Source organism: Cryptotermes secundus, unplaced genomic scaffold (genome assembly GCF_002891405.2).
Source record: "Cryptotermes secundus unplaced genomic scaffold, Csec_1.0 scaffold35, whole genome shotgun sequence".
NCBI lineage: Eukaryota > Metazoa > Arthropoda > Insecta > Blattodea > Kalotermitidae > Cryptotermes > Cryptotermes secundus.
This window is the reverse complement of record NW_019730102.1, coordinates 86,247-110,646: the sequence shown is the minus strand read 5'-3', so window position 1 is coordinate 110,646 and position 24,400 is coordinate 86,247. Positions and strand designations below refer to the sequence as shown.

At 40.5% G+C, this 24,400-nt stretch overlaps 1 protein-coding gene across 5 annotated transcripts in view; it reads right to left on the bottom strand.

The window, feature by feature from the left end:
- LOC111865978 (inositol 1,4,5-trisphosphate receptor) overlaps positions 1–24,400 on the bottom strand; it is a gene marked incomplete at its 3' end in the record, with an annotated part of 252,641 nt that overhangs the window by 189,017 nt on the left and 39,224 nt on the right. For all 5 annotated transcript variants that reach the window (XM_033752056.1, XM_033752058.1, XM_033752055.1 and 2 more), the window contains 3 exon segments: positions 8,938–9,152; positions 17,174–17,315; positions 23,499–23,729. In XM_033752056.1, coding sequence (XP_033607947.1) covers positions 8,938–9,152; positions 17,174–17,315; positions 23,499–23,729 — 588 coding nt within the window.

Below are 24,400 nucleotides of genomic sequence, written 5' to 3'. Positions count from 1 at the left end.
GCCCTAGGTGTCCATGTTTCAGCCCCATACAGAGCTATTCTCCAAATGTAGCATTTCACTAGTTTCTTCCTCAAATTTAAGTCCAATTTGCTGGTAAAAAGATTCTTCTTCTTGCTAAATGCAGCTTTTGCCATCATCAAAATATATGAGGAATTATTAACAAAACTGATGAATTTTTAATTTCATTAGCTACAAATATACCTCAAATTATTTGGCTATTTGAACACCACCTTAGAATAGATGAAATAAGTAAGATAAATTTTAGTCAGTATACTGTAGATGCCTCTTTCTGTAGACAAACATACAGTCATGGAGGAGGGTGTATTCTTGTTTATAAAAATATCCAATTTCATGCCATTAATTTAGATCAATTAAATGGGGAAAAGGATCTTGAAATTTGTGCTCTAAAGCTAAATTTTGTGTCAAAGAAATTTATTGTTTTATGTATTTATAGATCTCCAACTGGTAACTTTTTCTATTTTTTAAATCAGCAGGAATCAATATTGAATAAATTATACAAAACATCTAATGAATTATTACTAATGTTATATTTTAGCATCCTGTTGCACCGATTTAAGTCCATGATTTATTTAAACCGTCTTGCAGTGCATACACATTATTATTATTCGGCATTATTATGCCGAAACATGTAGTGCGAGTGAGAGAAGGAGATAGATGAGTGTATGCACTGCAAGACGGTTTAAATAAATCATGGATCTAATGAATTAATTTTATGTGGTGATTTTAATATAAATTATCTAGATGATAACATTAGGAAAGACCTTTTAGATTCTCTTTTAGCTTCTTTCAATCATTTTAGGATGATTAGCTTTCCTACCAGAATTTTAAATAATAGATAATAGATAATAAAGTAAAAAAGTAAAAGTAAAGCTATCCCTATAACAGGCTGTGAAGGCCTATAGAGTTGTGAGACACTGAGGTTCCCACATTATCAGACAATCAGCTCAAAGATGGCAGTAAGATTGTCAGCCTTACGCGCCAGCCGCGATTTACTCCCCACGAAAATTATTTAATTAATTTCTGGTACTCATTTCTGTTAGAGGCTGAGTCGACACCAGGGCCATAGTGTGGCCGGAAGGATTAGGTCAACTGAAAAAAAAATCCAATGACCTCATCGGGACTTGAACTTGCAACCTTCCAGCTTGTGGCATAGAGCCTCAACCAACTACACTACCTCGTGTCAATTCATAACTCTATTAAGTTATGAAAATTGGAAAAATGTCTACTCTGAATCTAATGTTAATGCCATTTTTAATCATTTTCTCAACACATTTCTCAGAATTTTCTATTCACGTTTTCTTTTAAAGAAATTTCAATACTCTTATAAACAAAAACCTTGGCTAACTACAGGTATTAAAATTTCATGTGCAAATAAAAGAAAATTTTATTTAACTTATAGAAATAGTAATGATCCAAATACAAAGGAATATTTTAAGAAATACTGTTGAATTCTGGCTAGGGTCATTATGACTGCAAAAAAAAACTTCTAATAAAATCTAACAATAAAATAAAAACTACTTTGAACATAGTTAAAACTATTACTAAAAATAGAGGTCCTACTAATAATATATCTACTATGAATATAAAAGATAAAATTATCTAGTAATCCGCTAGTTATTGCAAATGCTTTTAATTCCTATTTCTCATCCATAGCCGAAAATTTACTTACCAGAAATTTGTCTTCAAAAACTTCTGTTAATTATATAAATTCGTTATTTTATTTACGTCAAAATTTTATACAATCTTTTTCAACAATTAAATTTACTAATACTTACAAAATCGAAAAAATAATATATTCCTTGAAACCTAAGAATTCACATGGCTATGATGTGATATCATCTAAAATTTTGAAAGTTAGTACTCCTTATAGCTTATCACCTTATACATAACAAGATCCTACAAATACGTATATTTCCTGATAGATTAAAATATTCAGAAGTCAAGCCTTTATATAAGAAAGGAAATAGAGCCAAACTTCATAACTACAGGCCTACTTTGTTTCTCCTTACATTTTCCAAAATTACTGAAAAAAATCATTTACAAAAGATTGTATTCTCATTTAAATAAAAATAATATTGGTAATGGAACAGTTTGGTTTCAGAGAAAAATCATCTACCAAAATAGCAACGTTTACTCTTTTACACAAAATACTGTTGTCCTTTGATAATAAAAATTATGTAGGAGGATTATTCTGTGATTTACAAAAGGCCTTCAATTGTGTCAATCATAACATACTCCTGGCTAACATGGAATTTTATGGAATCTAGGGAATAGAAATTAAACTAATGAAGTCATACTTGGAAAATAGATATCAGATTGTATCAATGAAAGATATTAATCATAATAAAATATCTTCCAAGTGCGAGCTTGTCAAAACATGGAGTACCACAGGGCTCTATTTTAGGCCCTATGTTGTTCCTCATTTATATAAATGATTAGCCACAATCTGTAAATAAAATAGCTAACCCTATATTATTTGCAGATGATACTAGTAATATTATATGTAACACCAATCCTGATGAATTCAAAAGTAACATTAGTTTAGTCCTAAATGAAATAACTGCTTGGTTGAATAATATTTTTTTAACGCTAAATTGTGAAAAATTGCATTTTTTACAATTCTTTTAAAAAATCATAAAGAAATAAAAATGCAAATAATATCTACTGACTCAGTAATTACTAGTATCAACTGTACTAAATTTTTGGGAGTAAACATTGACAGTGCTTTGTCATGGAAGGACTGTTATGCAATAATGGTTATAAAGCCGTTGATGTCATTGGACTCAATGAAGATGATCTACTCTTATGTACACTCTATTTTGTCTTATGGTACTATTTTCTGGGGTAATTCTCATCTCAATGAGAGCATCTTTAAAATTAAAAACAGAATTGTAAGAGTCATTACCAGTTTGGGTAGATATGATTTGTGCCAGGAATTGTTAAAAAACTGCATATATTGCCACTCCAGTCTCAGTATATTTTCTCACTTCTTGTTTTTGTCATTAAGAATAAAAGTTGTTTTATATCTAATTTTGATATTCATGATATCAATACATGTTACAACTATAATTTACATTTGCCATCCACAAATTTAACATTAGTATAGAAGGGAATACTTTTTTCTGGAAGTAAGATTTATAACCACTTACCATTATATATATTAAAATGCAATCTAAAGATATTAAGCATTTCAAATCCGTATTAAGAACTTATCTTACAGAACATGCATTCTATAGTACTGATGAATATTGTCAAACAACTTCTCAATGAAACTTTCTATTTTGAATACTCTGATTGACTGTAGGAGGACTTTTATTGTTTAAGCTAGTAAACTTGTATTATTGTTACATTTGTTTTGTAATAACACATCTGCATTTATATTTAAGAACTGTTGTGCTGTTTTGTTTTTTATTTGGGGATCTATTATGATTGTATGACATTATTGTTTTTATATTTTATTTTATAACAGGTTCTATATCCAATAGGTTATAAGTTGATCTTGTATGGAGTAACAGAATGCTAAAAAAAATAAAAAGTGTAAATGAAAGCCGGGTTCTCACACAGAGAAACATCACACTAGAAAAGCCACGGGGAAGTTCACATTGTAGTGTCATAATGGTCTGATCTGGAGGGGAGTGTTTTGAGTTCTACCATTCAAAAGTGAATTACTGGGAACAAGCAGCTACTGCTCAACAAGGGTGTAAACTGTCTCCTATAATTATGTGGCAGTGTGGAAAGAGGAAAGAAAATCTTACTGTGTTGCTGCTTGCACAGTAACATTACATGTGTCAGTGATGATGATGTGACTGAGATGTCAATATTGACATCATTGATTTCAGTCTACACTTGAGGAGAGCACCTGCACATCTTTACTGTGCATGTTACTTTGACAATTTCATTACATATGCAAGAGTCTCACAACTTACATGAAAAAACTGAAAATTTTCCATACCCCTTCAAACTCTCTGGCAAAGGAGAAGGGAGTGTTTAAATGGTGTCAGCTACACAGTGTTAAAGGGCTTAAATGACAGTCATATTCTCTATTAAAGTTCTGGTGTAGGCTAATTTCTATGACTTGTGAGATAACTCTGCCGGTGTACTGGGGGCAGCCCCACAAAGTGCATATATTCGGTAGCCCTGGTTGACTCAATGCTCAGCCATTGCCAGCATTCAAGATGGTAGAGTCAGAGGTCTCTGTGGAGATCCTTTGTACATTCTCCAAACAGGCAGCCTGTCCCACCAACAGACACTCCAAAGTTCACTCCTGGAACTTAAAAGGCCTCGGCTGTCCTTAAGGTTTGAGCCCAGGTCTGGTCATATAGGATTTCTGGTGGACAAAGTGGCACTTGGGAAGGTTTTCTCCAAGTAATTCAGTTTCCCTTGCCAATCTTCATTCCACCAATTGCTCCACAATAACCACCATCTATCATCTGGGGCTTGTCCAATAGGCCAGTAGCGGCTGTAGCTCCAAGTGGACTCAGACTCACCCCACTCAGAATACAAAAAATAAATAATCGGTTGTCTTTGTCCATTCTGAGAATGATCAAGTCTTGGACAGTGATGGATGTAAGGTTTTCTATTGTACTGTGCCAGTATTCTGCTGATTCAATTGTATAAATTCTGCACAAATGGTAGATATGCTGTACCAATGGGTTTCTGCTTGTGTCTGCCTCCTTCATGCTTCCCTTGAGCCAAAGTGCTATGTGGATCTTCTTGATAGTTCTTCTGCAGTAAGTGAACTTGGTTTTTAGCTTGCCTTCATTTGAGACCTTGTTTGCCCTGTGCATTCTGGTCAAGAGGACACCAAGTTCCTGGGCCAAATAGCGGTTCAAGGCAGTGGTGAGGTACTGGCCAGTTGTGTTGGCTTTTAGTAAACTCTGTGGCATAAGAACCCATTACCACTCCTGTAGAAGCCCACATCCAAGAAAAGCAGATGAGCTCCTTCCTGTTCCACTGTGATCTGAAAGCCAGGATGGATGCTGTTTATGTATCAGACAAAGCTGTTCAGCTTGTGTGGAACATACAGCCAGATGACAGAAGTATTTCCACATATTGGAATCAATACCTAGGCTTTAAGGCAGCCTTGTGCCTTGAAATTCTCTAGTTTACTACGACAGGGACAGACGAAACCTGATGCCTACTCCAACCTACTGCTCAAAAAACTGGCTGTTAAAAAAAAGTGAGCATTAGGCAGAAGAGGATGGTTATGTCTTTGCTAGTCCAGTACAGTCACAGTTTCCTTGAACAAAATACAGGTGAAGAGTGATACTATATCAAAGTTGACCACAATGTTCTCCAGACTGACCAGCAGTGAGCCAATGGTCTGAATAAAATCATTGGAGTTCTTGACATGGTGTGCCATACTTCCCACTGATAATGTGAGAAGTTTTGTAAGGTACTTCAATAGATAAGTGGGTGTGTCAAATGCACCCACTATATGCCTCACTGGCACTCCTTCCTTTGTGAATCTTAGAAACACCACACACAAGGGGGGGAGGGTAGAAGACTGAGGTTGGTGTACCATCCTCAAACTCACCTACTGTTGATCTCTGGATCAATGATGTAGCATGTGCTCCACCTTCTGAATGGGATCCCCATTCAATGGTCTGTTGCCAATATCTGACAGCAAATCCTGCATCTTGGAATGGTACTTCTGGCTGATCATTACCACCATAGCACTGTCCTTATCTGCTGGTAGCACAGTTAAGTTGTCTGTAGAGCACAGTGCGCTCAATCTTGGCCATGTCAAATGGTGAGGGTTTTCACTTCACCAGGATGTGTGCCACCACCTGGCACTGTGAGATAGCAGCTTTCAGATTGCCCTTTCCACTCCACAGATATAGTCTTCAAACTGAATGGAAACCACCCAACGTATACACCTTGACAGCACATACCTCCAAAATTTTGGCAACAATTCCTATATCCAAACAACATAAAGCCAAACAGCTGAATCGACATCAAAAGATTTAGCATGTTTGACAACAGTGCTGAGAATATCTGGAAGTAACAAGGGAGGGATTCTTTGACTAGCTTTAATATATGTTAGCTTCTCAAGGAGTCCAAATCACAGAGAGAGTTAGTTATTTATGAGGTTACATAATTATGGTCACTCTGAACACTGGAAATCAAAGAAGAATCAATACAACTTTTGCAGTGGCCTTGAATTTAATCCATCTCTCCACCTTGGCCATGGCAGCTCAGGGAAAATTATTTCCACCTCTGCTTCAGCATAATATCTTCTTTTCTTGAAGAATGCCATTTTCTGGGATGTGGTGCTGTGTAGATCTTGTGTGAACCGACGTTTTGGATGGACCTACCACCTCCATCTTCAGGGTAGAAAAATCTGCAAGTGAGGAAAGAGTGTGAGCAGATGGCTGTTTTTCTTTTTCTATTTTCTCAGTCAGTTCCTTCTGGAGACTCTGTCTTGTGGTTAACATGGATCATGACGTTTCTGATTCAGTGTCGGATGGTCTCATCTAACACAGAGCACATGGAGTGTATTGCAGCCTCCACCTCTTCTTGATTGGTTCTGATCATCTCTGGCATGTGTTCTCGGCTGGCTCTTGTTTCTTGTTTCATTTCCTCTCTGTCAGCCTCCATTATTGAGCCTCGAGAACCTATCTGCCTCTCCATCCTTTCTTCATTGCTTTAGTATTGGCGCCCATTTTTTCTTGGGTGGCGTCTATTTAGTGGTCATCTTGGACAGCATGGCTTTCAGGAATTCCATATCTTCCATTTTTGTGGGATGGCACTGCAAAATAGATGTTTGTTTCGATACTTGATCACTCAAATTCAATCCATACAACCTCTGAAACCAGTTGTTATGCGTACCGGTGACTAAAGATGGGGTTTGGATTGGTAATTCAATTTGCTAACCACCTACACGTTGTAACTACAATTAATCGTTATTACTGATTTTCACATTACAAAGCACTCCACACTAATCTCTTCAACCTATTTCCACTAATCTTCATGGATTTATAATATAAAACTATAAAAGTCTACTAAATCACACACTCCCAATATCACTGTGCTACGGCACACATAAAGTCTTCAAATCAGAAGGTAAATCTTCACAGGCTGACTTCTGGTATTCTTCTTCAACTACAAACTTCCTGTGGCTATCTCCTACCGAGAACTGACTCATCCCTGAACCAAACAAATTATGTCATTTATATAGCCAAGGAATGGACACGCATCACAGGAAACACATGTCATGTGACGACCACCCACTGCTGCATGATGTCACCGTGGACATGGAAAACAAAGACTCCTCTACTGTTGTGTGTTGGACCATGTTTACAGAGCTGTTGCCTGGCAACATATTGGTCAAATCCTTTACAATATCTTTCCTCATGCAATCATTCAAATATGTACACCATGTCAGCACTTAACACACACCATAACTGCCATTCAGAATTTAAATGTCAGTAACAATTTCTGTGCCCTTACAAAGTAAACAATTTGAAACTAACACCCTTATGCAAACATTAAAGCTTGTGAGAAACATGTAACAATAATCACTACAACATATAGGATGGTTGGATGAAAGGTATAAAAAATAAAATAAATTTGTACCTCAAAAACTATTTGTCATACATGTATGTCGTTGGAAAGGAAAACTCTGAAAGTTTTTTTTTATGTCTGGCTTATGCACATGCACCAGCTGGTGAGCTTCGGCAAGCTCAATAATGATGTCGACACCACAGGAACATGTTTAATGCATGTTGTGGCTAGCAGAGTTGCAACCTCTTATGGCTGTCCAGTGTTGTTTTAGAATGCAATATGGATGTCAACTTCCTATATGGAAAAGCATTTGGTTCTGGACAACAAACTGAGGACTACAGGTAGTCTGTTGCGTGCAAAATCTCCTGGAAAGACCTACTTTCTTAAAAGACATATTCTCTGCACTGTGTACTATTTCCAACTTTTCCTTCAACGTGAATATGAAGACAGTATTTTCCTCCAAAATGTTAGTACCCTTCTTTATATTATGCAGCCTGATGTAACATATATAGAATATATAATGTGTAAAATGGGGGCAGTCTAAAAAAAAAACAGAATAGATACTACTGTCCATGATTTATGCTAACCCCCTTACAGTGCATACACTTTTTCACCTTACTCTTCTCTTTTGCACTACATGTTTCAGCACTAATGTGCCATCTTCAGGTGCGTTTTCTCTATGCACGTCTAACTACTGCATTGCATGCCCTGATGTCTTCATATTAAAATGACTAAAATATATATTCGTCATGTATAATAATAGATTTTAAATATTAAAACTTTTCAGGATTCGCCATCCATACGTCGTATCTCAACACGTGAATCATGCCAATCCTCCTCTGTCGGAGCACTCTTCCTACATTCGTGTGTATTGTGCTCTTTGTTGTGTCTTGCTCCTGTGACTGCGGGCAGTGGCGTGATTCGCGTGTTGAGATACAACGTATGGATGGTGAATCCTGAGAAGTTTTAATATTTAAAATCTATTATTATACATGACGAATATATATTTTAGTCATTTTAATATGAAGACATCAGGGCATGCAATGCAGTAGTTAGACGTGCATAGAGAAAACGCACCTGAAGATGGCACATTAGTGCTGAAACATGTAGTGCAAAAGAGAAGAGTAAGGTGAAAAAGTGTATGCACTGTAAGGGGGTTAGCATAAATCATGGATACGAGTCAGTGCAACAGGATGCTAAAATATAACATTAGATACTATTGTATCAACATCTGGCACACTACACAGTGTCATCACTCACACAACCACAACATGAATTTCTTTCACGTGTTTCTAGCATATCAAGTCTTATAACCAATTACAAAATGTTGAACTTATCAGAGAAGAGACCAACATATAAAATTCAAGTCTCCTATGTTAAAATTAAATTTATGTGAAAGTGTAAAATTACCTTTGACATAACTGGCTTCTCCTCATCCTTATCTATTGGTATAGAAGTACTGTGCACCCAAGTGTTTGTGCAAAGATGGTGCAATCGAACATATGAACTCTGTGGCACAAGAGAATCTCCTCTAGTATGTGTTGTAGCATCCAATTCAAACAGAGATGCTATCTCATTTGAGTGAGGAACAGAAACTAAGTGATACACAGGTCCACCATGAGGATCTGTAAGAGTAAGAACAGTCTATAAGCAGAATCATTTTACTTCAAGTTGTATCCAAACCAAAGACATCTAACAAAATCTTTGTACACAGGTTTGATAAAAAAGTAGTGGCAACACCTCTATAGTTCTGAAATGACTTTATTACCTGAGGTAAACACACTTACATTCCTTCAATATAATCGTCCCCCATGTGTACCACCTTCTCCCACATTTGGGGAAGGCGTTGTACACCAACAGTGCATCCACTTCTGTTGATGTCCAGCAGTGATTGCCTTACAGCATGAATAATCTCCTCCCTTGTGTTGTAACGTGTCCCTCGCAGTGGTTCTTTCATTTTGGCAAAGAGATCATAATCGCACAGACTCATATCAGGTGAGTATGGTGGATGTTGCAGTATCTCCCGTCGCCAGCAGCGAAGTAGATCCTTGACAGCATCAGCAGTATCAGCCCTTGCCTTGTCATGAAGGATGATGGTGTTCGTTGCCAACGTCGTCGCTTTCTCCTGAGAGCTGGACAAGGATGATTACGCGGGAAACTGCAGGAGTAGGCAGCATTTACTGTCTGTCATTGAGGAACAGCGTGGTGCAGTATCACTCCAACAGTGTCATATGCCACAGTGAACACTGCCTTCACATTACTCTGTGTAGGGCGCACTTTCTTTGGATGAAGAGAGCAAGGATGCTTGCATTCATTTGATTGTCGCTTCAAGTGTGGTTCGTATGAGTGAGCCCAAGTTTCGTCCAGAGTGATGATCCTTCCAAGGAAGTTGTCACCTTTCCACTAGTACTGGTCCAACAAGTCCTGTGCAATTGCATAATGGTCCCATTGTTGCACCCCGGACATTGTATGGGGTACCCAAAGCGCTGCAATTTTGTGGTATCCAAGAATATCGTGCTGAATGTGGAGCACGGTTTTGTGACATATGCCTACCTCAGCAGCTAACTCCCATGCAGCCCATCGATGATCAACATCCAGCAAAGAAGTTGAATTGTGTGGTTGTCAACATGGGGTCGCACTGAACGATGGTTGTCCTGAATGGCATCTCTCCCTTCACAGAACAATTTCACCCATCGTGTGACTGTGCAATATGGCAAAGCACCATCACCACATGCTTCTCGCAGTCCCTGATAACAGTTTTGTGCACTACGACCTCATGCAACTTCAATTTTTATCCAGGAGCGTTGTTCTTGTTTCGTAAACATGTTGTTAGGGTGCTCGAACTGGGCTCCTGCCCTTCAAGATGATGCACAACGCAACTCAATGAAACACAACCAGAGCCATTCACTGCACTACTTCAACTGAACTTCTGCTATCAGCTACAGACAGCGCTAGTGCCACCTGACGCACATCTTTCATGTTCAAGCAGTGTTGCCACTACTTTTTGTCCAACCTTTGTATAATTCTGCATGATACTAAGTCAAGAGAAAATGTTTCCTTGTAACTGTAATATCAGAAAACAAGGGATAATCAGAGATGACTTGAAATTCTGAGCAGAATATAACTAACTAGATTCTTGAAGCAGAAATAGGTCCTCAGCTAGTGAAGATATTCTCTGCTGGTCATGGCACCCTAAGGTTTGTTACCAAGCCCACAACAGCTTGCTACCCAATCCCATCATTCTTTCCCATATTTTATTACATTTTCTGAACTACTGTGTTAGTTTCCATGTGGCCTACAGTGTTGATATATTGTATACTGAAACAAGTTAGAGACTAGACACATGGTCTGGATTGATAACTGGATTTACTGAACACATGTAACTTGCAATTATAATTAATTATAATGCTAACATTAATCTAGAAACTTAACAAATGAACATAAAAAATTCTAGATCTTCTCAGACTGCTACATCTTCACTAGTCGTTGCTTGGTAACATCTTCTAATGTGGGTTAAATTGCAGCTAGCCTTCGCCAGCACAATTTTTCTTGGCTTCAGTCTCCTCAAGATCCATGACCAAGACACTGATCCTCTCCTAGATATGTACAAGTGTCAGGGTTCTAGCTATAACGCCTTGGCATGGATCGCATAGAAAACACCGTTTCTAACAGCTCCTTTATTGTTGCTGGTGTGTTGGCAAGCCGTTATGTAGCAATGGCTCACTTCTTTATTGATCCGTTACCACACAATGGGCAGCATCTCTTGTTAGCCTAACCCATCATGTCACATTACTACCTCCTCAAGGCTACTTGTCTCGAGTCGCTTATAGGTGGATTGTCATTTCTTTCCTGAGGGACCGTGCATATGATGCCTGTGAGTGGCATTTCAACATCATGCTGTGGTTCCCTAACTGCTCCTTCCTCAGGTCTGCTCACCCTGAGTGGTTCCCTTGTAAAGTGCTAGGCAGTCCAAGTGTACTACCATCATTCTCATTCTAGGGTGTCGTAGAATCCTGTACACCACACCTCTGATTCGGGTGACTACCTGCAGGGGTCCTCCCATGTCACTTCATGCTTCGGTTACTTTCTTTTGTTGTGGGTTGGGCGATAGAGCCATACTTGGTCATCATTTTGGCAGCCCACACAGTTGGCCGGCCAGTTGTAGCAGGTTTTCATTCAGTCACTGGCCAGCTTCAGATATTGGTGGGCACAACAGTGGATGTTGCATAACTGGTCCATGAGATCCACCATGTGACTGATGATTGGCCCCTTCTTGGGGGGGGGGGGCAGAATAGCAGGTCGCAGGGTAGGCAGAGTTCTCTCCTGAATACTAGGTTAGCTAAAATGAAGCCAGTAGTGTCGTGGGTGGATACCCTGTAGGCAATGAGGACGATGGGCAATCTCATGTTCCAATCCCTCTGGTGCACAACAACGGTTTTTCACAGGTGCTCCTTGAATGTTTTGATATAGTGCTCTATCATGCTGTCTGACTGTGGGTGTAGGGGTGTAGTGTATGTGTTACTGACCTCCAAGTGTTGCAACATCTCCTGCATCAGATAGGACTCAAAGTTATGTCCCTGGTCACTGTGCAGCTGTCGTGGTATTCTGATGCATTAGACAGTTTTTTTTTATCTGTTGGGGTCAGTTGAAACTAAGTCCACTTGGTATTTTAGAGTCTAAGCAAATGAAGTTGGTCACCAGGGCTTCCACCACTATCGGCTGCTACTGGTTGGAGATGAAGCAGGCCTCCAGCCACTTGGTGTAACAGTCCAGAGCGATCACTCTGAGGGAAGAGGCTTGATATGCTGATGGCTGTACTCTCAAACAAGCCTTGACATTGTACTCATGCATAAGGCCCCAACCCTTGGTCTGTTCGCTGCAACTGGCTGTGCATGTGTTACACTACTCAACATCATGTCTCATCTGAAGCCAGTAATACTGTAACATGTTTGTATTGGTAACTGGGTTTATTAACCGACCGCATAACAACGGTCGCTGCATGGGTTCCACTGTTGCATGACGTCACAGCCTAGTGGGGAGGGGTTTATCGAGCATTGCATAGCGACAGGCTAGGTGGGGGTATGTGACGTCACTCATAGAAACGCAGAGGTCATGTGACTCCCACTCACTACTGCAGTATGACATCATTATGCCTGCGCAGGGGTCTTGTTTACTGGCTGGTGCTTAGAAGCAGGTTGCATAAACTTGTTCGACTTCCCATCGCCAAACAACAAACTGACATGTTACACTACCTTTGTCTGAACTTGTCCAGGGGCTTGTTGATGGCCAGGTGTCCTGATGGTCCTACAAGGAGTTTGCCCAGTATGGCCTTCACTTTACTACAAGGGAGGACTTTCTGAGCTATTTTAGATTGTCTGTTGGTGGATTCTCATGGGTGCTCCAGTATGCCATCCCTTACTGCAAGGAACTTCCACTGGGCCTAATAGCCCCTGTAGCTGGCGCCATGACTGCCAATATACTTCCATTTTGGATGTTGTCCAGACTCTGTTTCTTCTAGGATTGGTCTTACATCTTGGTTGTTCAGCTGGCCCACACTGAGGGTAGCTGGGTTCCAGCTGTCTGAGAATATGGCTGGGACAGCCTGCATCTGCTTTCCTTCTGAAAGCAGCTTGACTTTTTGACAGCTAAGTACAGTCTTCTTGGCATGGTATTTGGGAAAGAGCATTAGCATTGCTGTGCTTCTGGCTCTGATGGTGCTTGGACATGAAGTTGTATTCTTGGAGGCACTGGATCCCGCAGGCTGTTTGTCCCTCAAATTTCTTAAAATTCATGAACCAGGTGAGTTTGGAGTGGTCACACAGAGGTGGAACTCTTGTCCATAGGGATACTTATTGAAAAGTTCCAATCTTCCGACAATGACTGGTAGTTCTCACTGGATGACACAGAAATTTTTACCTGTCTTGTTCAGCATCTCACTGTAGCAGGCTATTACTTGTTCATGGCCATCCTATACTTGTGATATTACTGCCCCAATACCAACAATATGCATGCCTGTGTCAACGATGAACTTCTCCCGTGGTTGCAGGTAAGCAAGCAAGGGTGTGGCCTCATTCAGGGATTGGAATGTGGCCTCTACTTCTGGGGTCCCCAGAAAAGTTCATTTTTTTCCTTTTCAGTCTTGTCAGTGGCTTAGCAATGTCAGCAAAACTGGAGACAAACTGCCTGTAGTTGGTACATAGGCCTAGGAGGCTCCTTATTTTCTGTTTGTTCCTTGGGGTCAGCCATTACCATATGAACTTCAATTTCTTTGGGTCTCTGGTTATTCCATCTGATGACTCAATATGACTTTACTCTGAAAGAACTGCCATTTTTATGGGTTAAGCTTTAGATGGGCCTCACGGAAATGTAATACTTTTTGTAGGTTGATCAGATGTTCCTGGAATGTGTGGCCAATCACAATCACATCATCCAGGTATATGAGGCATAACTCGTAAGGCCCCTCTATCAGCTGCTCAAATGTCACTGCAGCACTGCAGAGGCCAAAGAACATGACCATAAACCACCACAGCCCTTGACCCTATGAGAACACTGCCTTCCCTTCTTGTTAGGGTGCAGCTCTACCTGCCAGTAGCAGCACTTCAGATACAGGGTGGAGAACCACTTGGCTCCTGCACGCATACCCAGTGTGATGTCAAAAATACATTCTTCAGCTTCTTCCTTGGGGTTGCTGAATCAGACAGGCCTCTCCAGTATCAGTACAATGGTACACTCCGTTGGGCCACCAACAGTCACTGCCCTTCGCTGCAAAAGCATCTCTGTACTATGTGATTAGTTCCTCCAACTCTTGGATTTCTTCTTCATTTATGTTTGGCCTGGCAGCGGCACTCACATCCTGTAACTGTTAGGCAGTCTTCTGAGCAAGGGGTGTGGTCACCAATGCAACTGGTTCACACTGTGCCAGGGGAGATCCTTTTGTCAGTGTCTCGTCTTGAACAGTCTCTTTCAGGACTCTGATGGGTAACTCCTATTGGTCTCAGCCTAAGGTCCAGGCTATGTGGAGTCCTTCAGGAGTCTCTGGGCTCAGTTTTATCAAACTGTTTTGTGTCACAAAAGGCTCTCCAGTCAAGCCATCATCACTCCCTTGAATGATGGCAGTATCACATGGTCACTGGCCATTATAAGACAAAATGACCAGGGATTTGCCTGGAGACTACATAGCAATAATTCTTCCTCTCTGAGTAACAGCATGTGATGCCCCAAGTCCATGAATGCATCACAGGTGTGCAGAATATCAAGTCTCAGGATATACTCATATGTGATCTCTGGGACAAGCATACAGATATGCTTGGGGCTCCATCCCAGGGCTAGTTCCACTAAGGCTTCCTTCAGGATGGGGAGGGCCTCACTAGATACCATTAGTAGCAAGCAGCATAAGCTCAGCTTCCTTTTGGGCCATCCTGCGGTGACATCTGGCCTGGCAGTAGTCACGGATGATGCAGTGTCATGGTTATGAGACATGGTTTATTTCCAATCCAGCCTTGGGTGAGCAAGCTACTGTTGGTCCTCTCAGCTATTATGTTGAATGTGGGGTGGGGGGAATGGAGATAATGACGTTCCTCCATTTCTGCCAGCTCCCGTTCATTTTCCAGGGGTTGTTTGTTCCTTCTTGTCAACCTCGGGTTGCTTCTTGAAATCTGTTCATCTCCTCTCACCAGCTCCCAGTTGTTCCTCCAGCGTCGATCATTTTGTATCCAATGCCAGTTGTCTTCTTTGTTCAATTCATGAAGGCAGTCTCTTCGAAAGTGGCCGGTGCTCCCACAATGCCAGCACATGACCCGACGTGATATATTCATTCAACTGGTGCGAACTGGCCTACCCAGAGCTTCCTGGACATCATGTGCTGACTCTGCTGCATCAGATGCCTCCAGTTCAAGGGCCTGATTAAGTGTCTTCTTCTGCATCAAGTAGCCGTTGCCTTATTTATCACTTCCTTACCCCATCTGCGAATGCGCAGGTGGCTTCTCTGCTGATATTGCATTCAGGTAGGTCAAGGTGGGTGCAGTGAGCCAAGTGGTCTATTGCAGTGGCAAAGAACTGAAGGAATTTAATGACATGCTGGGTCCCTATCTTCTGCTAAGCAAGGAATGCTTCTTCCAGATGGCGGTCACCGTAGCCACTTCAGTAACCTCTTTGTACATCACTCCAGTAGAGACACCACATAGTATGTGGGCAGCCAGCTTATTCAATGTGGTGATCATGAATGTCACCTTTTGCAGGGCATTCAGTCGTTGTGCTCCACTACCGTGTTAATCTGTCACTGGAACACAGCCCATGAGGTCAATCCATTGAGCTTGGGTGGCTGTGCCATGCCTGCTCCGGTGCCAGTTCTTCTGCAACATCTGCAGTCAGCTCAGGCTTCAGTGGTAGACCGCATGCCTGCCATGTGGGAGGCACAGGCTTTGACTCCTTTTGGCTGCGTTTCACACTTGGGCCATGTCAGGTAAAGTACCTGGATGAAATCACCTGTGACTTCCGCTAGCTGCATCTTAAACTTGTGCCATGTGGTTTCTATCTCAGAGTGGAACTTTTCGTGCATTAGTTATCTACCAGCAGAGGTTTTGGGTCTGCGCACAGAGGGGCATTTGTAACTCCAGCTGTGTGTCTTCCATTGGTCAACAGACACCAACACATATTTCACCCAAGTTTCAATGGTTTCTTCAAGTTCATACAAATGGAGGTTATTGCAGCCTCCATCTTTCTTGGCTGGCCTTCATTTCGATTTGGTTGGTTTTAATTTTGATCCACATCTCTAATGGATAGGCCTCCATATTTTCTTGACTGACATCCATCTGGACTTCTATCTTTCCTTGATCTGTGATTGCCCTATATCTATCCTCGCATGGCCATCAAATCTTCTTGGCTGGCTTTCACTTCTTCTTGAATTATGTTCATCCTGACTTCCATCTCATCCAGGCTGGCCTGGTTGCTCACTGTCAGGTTTAGTAGCACTTCTAATTCAGCCATGATTATCTGTCACATGTGCTCCAACTTAACAATGCACAGTTCATTAAGTTCAACAATCCAACCCTATTCCACTTCTGATCCCCGTTTTTCATGTGTTAGTGACCAGACATGAGGTTTGGATTAATAACTGAATTTACTGTACAAATGTTAACAATGCTAGAAACTTAACAAATCACGATAACACATGCTAGGTCTTCTAAGTCGTTGCTTGATAACATCTTCTAACAGTGCAGATTCTTCAGTTTCAGTGCTCATGTACTTGCTGGCTCTCTGCCATCTTATAAGTCTCTCTCTCATCTGAAATAAATAGTGACTGACTGACTGTTAAATTGTAACTGGCCCTCACCAGCACATTGATGCTTGGTTTCGAGTCCCACGCGACCCTTCTTCTAGTTTTACTGTCTGATGGCTCTGGCAGCCTTCAGAGTAATTTACCACAACTCACAGTGTTGGGGCTCTAAGTATAGCCTTGGCACGGACCACATGCAAAACACTGTTTCTCACAGCTCCTTCATTGTTGCTGGTGTTTGATGAGCAGTTGCCTAGCAATGGCTTGCTCATTTATTGGGCCATTACCATGCAACAGATGGCTTCTCTTGCTAAACTATCCCATCATATCACAGTATGTTATGTAACGATACTGAGTTTTAAAGTTTCTTACCTCTAAGTTTTGATCGCATTTGATCCAATGTTTCATCATCATCAATCTCTGCAGCAAGATACTGCCCTGTTGCCAGATGTTTGAAGCGAAACAGGGAATTCCAGTGACCAGCACCTCCCCTGCATGGATCATGTTGAACAACCTATTGTACATAATACAAAAGGTAAAAGTAAATTTATCCTTGTACCTAATTAACCATTACATCAAAAAAATGTAACTTTTTGATTAATTATGCAGAGGTGCAGCTCCACACATTCTTAACACTGGCAACAGACACAAGTGAGTGGTGTGCGTCATCTCCTGGCACCTGCTGAATAGCATGCTGGGTAGGCCTCAAAGTCAGTATGGCTGGGACAGTGAAGAGAAAAAATCCATGCTTTTAATAGGAACTGAACCCTGGCTAATCAGCCTGCAGCCAAGTAACTACACTGATATCCAATTAATGTACAAAAGAACTAAAGTTCTTTCTGAGCAATATACTGCAGTCTCCACTACAAAAACTAGGAAATCTGCATATCACTAAAATTGTCTGAAATGAATAACAGTTCAAACAAGAAGGAAACAAACTTAATTCTGTAAATGTAGTGGATGGTTTGTCTGCAACCATACTGCAACTTGGTGACATGACAATGAAACACACATTCAGTCAACAAACATACCTACATTGATATACAATGGGGTACCCAAAAAAAACCGAACTAATTTTTTTGTGAGCAGAGTTTTGTAGTACCGCGTTTTGCAGCTATGAGCGCATAGAGCTAACATTCCTGAGTCAATAAGCTGACTACCGTTGCTTCCGAAGGTAAGGACTAGTTGCGGCAGAGTTTATAGTGACAACTGTTTTGTGTGATCGTCGTTTTTGCAATGGCTGATTTTTGTGAACAGCGTGCGGCGGTGAAATTCTGCTTTTTGCTCGGGAAAAGTGGAACAGAAACTCTTGAAATGTTAAAAACGGCGACAAGGACGATGCTATGGGGAAAACACAAGTGTTTGAGTGGTTTTTCCGTTTCAAAAATGGTGAAATGTCAATTGATGACAAACCTCGTTCTGGTCGTCCTTCCACTGCCCGAACACATGAAAATGTTGAAAAAATTCGTGAAATCATCAAGGAAGATCGACGACGGACCAGTGAAGAAATTGTGGAGCTGTCGGGAGTGACATGGAGCTCAGTTCAGCGAATTTTGACAGAAGATTTGGGAATGAAAAGGGTGGCTGCGAAATTCGTGCCACGACTGCTGACTGCTGAACAAAAACAAGGTCGCGTGGAAGCATGCTGTGCTTTGAAAGAAGAGTCCCGAAATGATCAAAACTTTTTTTCAGCGTTTTGCTGATGTTGCTGAGGTGAAGGAAAAAACGACGGAGGCGCTGTCAAGCATCTCAAAAGATGAATTTAGACAATGTTTTGAAAAATGGAATAAAAGACTAGACAAGTGTATTAGTGTAAGTGGAGAGTTCTTAGAAGGGGACCGAAGGTTTGTGCTTAAAATTTGAATAAATAAGTTTAAAAAAAAATAAGTTCGGTTTCTTTTGGGTACCCCCTCGTATTAGTGACTGAAGGTTCTGCCTGTTGATCTTCTTTTGTCATAGTATTTGAACTCATTACTCATGCAATGAGGTATATGACTTATGCTGAATTTTCATAGTCAAATCCTTCAAAAGAAAGAAAATTTACAAAATGTGCATTTGGAGGTTCATTCATAAACACCCACTAGAATGAATTACCAAAAAGTGGTGCAACATAGGTTCAGTTTTTGACAACAAGAGACAAGCCAAGTGGAGGGAGCATACTGAAGAAACAGTTCAGGATATTCCTGTGCAATCAGATCATGTAACTAACAAGCCTTCATTTTTGTGACTTGCTGCTGCAAAATGTGCAAGATAGAGGCGCAGATCCACAGCTACTATTCATAACTGACAGACATCTTCTATATGGTTGGCCATGTCAATATACAGAATATAACAAAAGAGAGTGAAGAAAATCCTCATACCATTCAACAAGTTCCATTACAAAGTGTACAAGTAGGGGTGTGGTATGCTGTATGCAACTAAAGACATATCTTTTTCAGCAAACTGTGAATTCATACAGGTACATGAGCAATATACTGAACTGTTCCTTTAACCATCTGACAATGGAAGAAAGAAAATATGAGTATTTTCAGCAATATAACCTTTGCATAACTGAAGCTCTCCAGCATAATTCTTCCAGTGAACTTCAAACAATACTGTAAAACTTAATACAATTATAGTGTTGCTGGACATCATCCATCATCCTGTTTTTATTTAAAACACACAATGTTTCATAGACTGCATTCTGTGTCTGTCTTCAGGTGGAGCCTACACAACTGGGCCCAATTGACAGAGCCAGTCCAGACCCACGTTGTATGCTTGAAATAAAAACATAAAAACAGGATGAAGAACAATGCCACTCCTATGTTGCTATCTTGTCACCAAAATGGAGGAAAAAATCATGACATAAATATAGAAAACAGATGTTTTGAAAATGTGGCACAGTTCAGATATTTGGGAACAACGATAACAAATCACAACCTGATTCAGGAGGAAATTAAGAGGAGACTGAACTCAGGTAATGTTTGCTACCATTCAGTCCAAAACCTTTTGTCTTATTGTCTGCTGTTGAAAAACATAAAAATTAGAATATACAAAACTATAATTTTGCCCGTGGTTCGGTATGGGTGTGAAACCTGGTCTCTGACTTTAAGGGAGGAACACAGACTGAGGGTGTTTGAGAAAACTGCATAATGAGGAGCTTCATAACTTGTACTCTTCTCCAAGTGAAATTAGAATGATAAAGTCAAGGAGGATGAGATGGGCAGGGCATGTAGCGTGAATGGGGGAGAGGAGGAATGCATATAGAATATTGGTGGGAAACCCGGGAGGAAGGAGACCATTGGTAAGATCAAGATGTACGTGGGTGAACAAGATGAAAATGGATCTTAAGGAGAGAATAGGATGGTACAGATTGGATTGATGTAGCTCAGGATAGGGACCAGTGGAGGGCTCTTGTGAATGAGGTAATGAACAGTCGGGTTCCATAAAATGCCGGGAAGTTCTTGAGTAGTTGCACAACTGGCGGCTTCTCAAGAATGGCTCAGCTCCATGAGTGAGCGAGGATAATGTCCAGAAGCACAATAACTGTATTAATATACCATAAACACAAACATTTTAGATCTTAACTGCGAAACTTTTTTATACATTGCAAGGCATGCTTAAGGTAGAAGGGGGTCACTTCCAACAGTTATTACAAAGTACAGTAAGCCAGGATTGTCTTTTACAGTAATCACTTGAGCAGTTGTGTGCAGAGTCTGGCATGACAACCAGTACCAGCCATCCTGCACTGTTGTCTCCAGGCATGCAAATCACAAGCAGCTTGCTTCTGTCTCAACTGTACACTTGCTGTAAAGGCTGAGTGAAAGAAAACAGTCTCATAAACAGACCTGTGTAATCCTTTGACAAATAAAAATTATATAACAGATCTAGGAAGAGATTCCTCTGATGATATTAAAATATTATTTATGTTACCGAAGAAATACCGATATTACAGTTCTACAAATGTAGAGAGACAACTGTACCAGTGCATAGGTACCAGGCCAGGCAGATGTATGGAGGAGTATAGGTATAGCTACTTATATTCTTTATCTCAGCACTAATGGAGGTTAGTAGTCAGCTTCACACCTGGTTTCAGTACACCAAGGAAAGATGTCCTGGTAACCACTGGATAGGAGGCTGGGGTGTGGGTGAGCTTCAGAGTTTGTATGGAGATACTGGCAAAGAGAAAAATATCTGCCTCTGCCTGGAATTGAACCTTGCTCATAGAGCTCATAGTGTAATCACTATACCATATTGGGTGAGCCATTCTAGCTCTACAAATGTTTTGGGATGTACTGTTGGCTTTAGAAGTTGTCCTCCATGTAATAAATATGGAAACAGGCCCTGTATAACTGGATATGGCAATGTTAGCAGTAATTCCTTCTGATTTGCCAAGCACAGAGGCTAACCCTATGTATATTTTCATATTGTAACTGTAGCTAGTCAGGTAACCTAGTCTGTACACATTTATACCAACTCAGTTATTTTCCTTAGGGATATATACATACATACATACATACAAACTAGGTGATAGCTTATCAATATGCAGGTATATTGTCTAACTGTATCTTGCCATTTTCATGGTGCAGTGGTTTACGCATGTGGCAGCTCTCTGCTATCTGAAGGGTAAGGAAATAAGCTACAGGTATAAAAGGGATGAAGTTAGGAAGAAATGGGGTGAAGGATGACGATTCCATGCTGAACATCAATGGACTTTGCTGCTACACTATCTGAACACCAAAACAGACTACAAGTACCTGAAGATGTTCTGCAAGAAGAATGGTACAAAATTCTACCACAGACTTTCCAAAATTTGTAAGAGTTCATTCCAAAATGGATTACGGGTGTACTGGAGGCAATTGGTGGTCCAACTCCTGTATATCTAATTTCTCAATGCAGAGAGAACCCATACTTACATGCTGAGGTCTACATGACAATTTGCAGCTCAATGTGTGAAAACTGCATGAAGGTAGTTCAGCAGTGCTTCACAGAATGGAATCCCTCAAAATGAAAACCGTTATGCAGTTTGGCGGAGCATAATTTACGAAAGTGTCTCATTTCACTAGAGTACACATCCTACAATGTCTTGCTGGATACTGCTTTTTCCTTGATTGGTTGAAACTAGTTTTCTCGGTTTATGATTGCTGAATTGCCCCGCCAATCTGCCTGGAGGGCTCTGTTTGTTTGGGCCTGCATGGCATGGGTTCCTTCAACTGAGGTTGGGCACCATCAGCATGGCACCCAATTGCAGTAAGCTTTTCAGTCATCCATGCCCTCCTAACCTGATGCAAAAACTTTGGGTTTAAGGTTCTGTAAACAAAGAATGCACTGAAGGGAGCTCAATCTATAAGATAAAGCACAACTGCTTTTGGACCACCTGACCATTTTTTGAAGGATGGAATAGTAACTTAAGTACAGACTGACCCTGTCCACATCTTTCACGTACAGGATGTTCAGACGAAAGGGATCCAAAATAAAAAATGTATATCTCAGAAACTAATTATCTGATTTATGTCACCAGAAAGGCAAACTCTGAAAGTTCTTTTATGCCTGGCTTATGTGCATGCAACAGTCAGTGACCTTCGGCGAGCTCAGTAATGTCAACACCACAGGAACAGGTTCAATGCATGTTGCACTCTCTTATGGCTGTCCAGCATCATTTTAGACTGCAATACAGATGTCAACCTCCTACACGGAAAAGTATTTGACTCTGGGACAACAAACTGAGGACCACAGGTAGTCTGTTGCATGTAAAATCTCCCGAAAAGACCTGGACCTCTGAAGAAAATGTCAATCGCATTAGAGAGGCATTCCAGTGGTCTGCGCAAATCAATTCATGCTGCTAGCTTGCAGTTACAAATTCTATGTTCAACAGGGCATGATGCACTACACAAAAGGCTCCACCTAAGAGCATGCAAGATTCAAATGATTCATGCACTAAAACCGAATGACCAAGTAGCATGCATAAACTTTGCTGTGGACATGCTAGAAAGAATTGACGCATCACCCGATTTTCTCCGCCAAGCGTGCTTCTTGGATGAGATGACATTCCATGTCAACAGAGTTGTAAACAGGTACAACTACAGGATTTGGGGTATTCAAAATCCACATGTCACATGTGAGTTGGAGAGAGGCAGCCCCAAAGTGAATGTATGGACTGATCTAATGCACGACAAATTGATTGGATCATTTTTCTTTTTGGAAAAGGCTTAATACTGCAGATTAACATAAAGAAATAGAAGGAACAGGGCAGAATGAATGCATCGTTTTGCTGTGTTTTGGTGTCTAAGGGCTTGGATAACAAGTGGTCTGATTTCTGAGAACTCAGTGGATTGAAAGGCAGACTTGTTTTATGCTTAATAACACTATGAGCAGCACAGGTTACAAGTGGTCAATTTTTTGCAAACTGAGCAGATTAAGTGATAGAACTATTTTGTAGTGTTATGGTATATAAGAGCATAGGTTATGAATGCGCTGTTTTTCTTTTATTTGGGAAACCACACTGTAATTGTGTTAGCATTGTTGTGCATACATATAGCTTCTACACCATACTATATACATATGTTATATGGGATTGGTGTTTATTATGAGGAGACCCAAACATCTCTCTTCAAACTAATAACCCTGAGCCAATCTGTCAGCGAAAGGGGTGTGCATGTGCGTGCATACACACACACAGAAAATATTCAAAACAGAGAAACTAGTCCATGCCATTTACCTCCACTTCCCATAAGGCTTTACTACTGGTGGCTGAGGTGGCTGATGTTCTACCAGTAGTTCTTAAAAACACATGTTGTTTCTTCTTATGTTCATCCATGGTAAGGAACTTCTCCTGTTCTGCATGGAACAGACGTACTACATCTCCCCCTTTCAGGATTTCTTCTTGATTCTCACGGTGCTCCATGAACAGGGTCACCTTCCATGATGTACTGGAGTTAACCACATTTACCTAAAAAAATTCTAGTTAAGTACCTACTGTGTGGATACAAAAAGGAGGGCCATGAAAAGAGATTGCTACAAGTCAAGTGCAGGCTTATGACATTACACACATAGTTCAAACTACATCACACATATACTGTTCTTCCAACTATGAAGGACATTTAAAGCTAATGCCTTTTTCAGACAATAAAACATGTTCATATACTTTAGCTAACAATACTACTTCATTTCTAAGAATATATAATTACTTTACATTAAAGGAGAGGTTTTTAATGGGGGGGCCTTAGAGCTCCTAAAGTGTAAGGCATCAACGCAATTTTGGTCATCTGAACTGATGTCACATTTGTAACATTCTTTTGGAAGATAACAAATGACAACTGACTGCAGATCTCAGAGGGTCAACAATGCTAATACCAACGACTAACATCAGATAAAAATTTAAACAAATTCTATTCATTTCTGTGGGGAAATTATGATATGATTTTAAAATCTATAAAAACATGTTTATTACATACTTTTACCTTTTATGTCTGTATTTTGTTTCCACTTCAGAAGCATGTCTTCTTCTTCTTCTACGGCACAACAGCCCGACGTCAGGCCTTGGCCTCCCTTATCAAGCCCCTCCATTCCTCTCTGCCCTGCGCTGCTCTCTTCCAGTTCCTTACACCCATTCACTTCTTC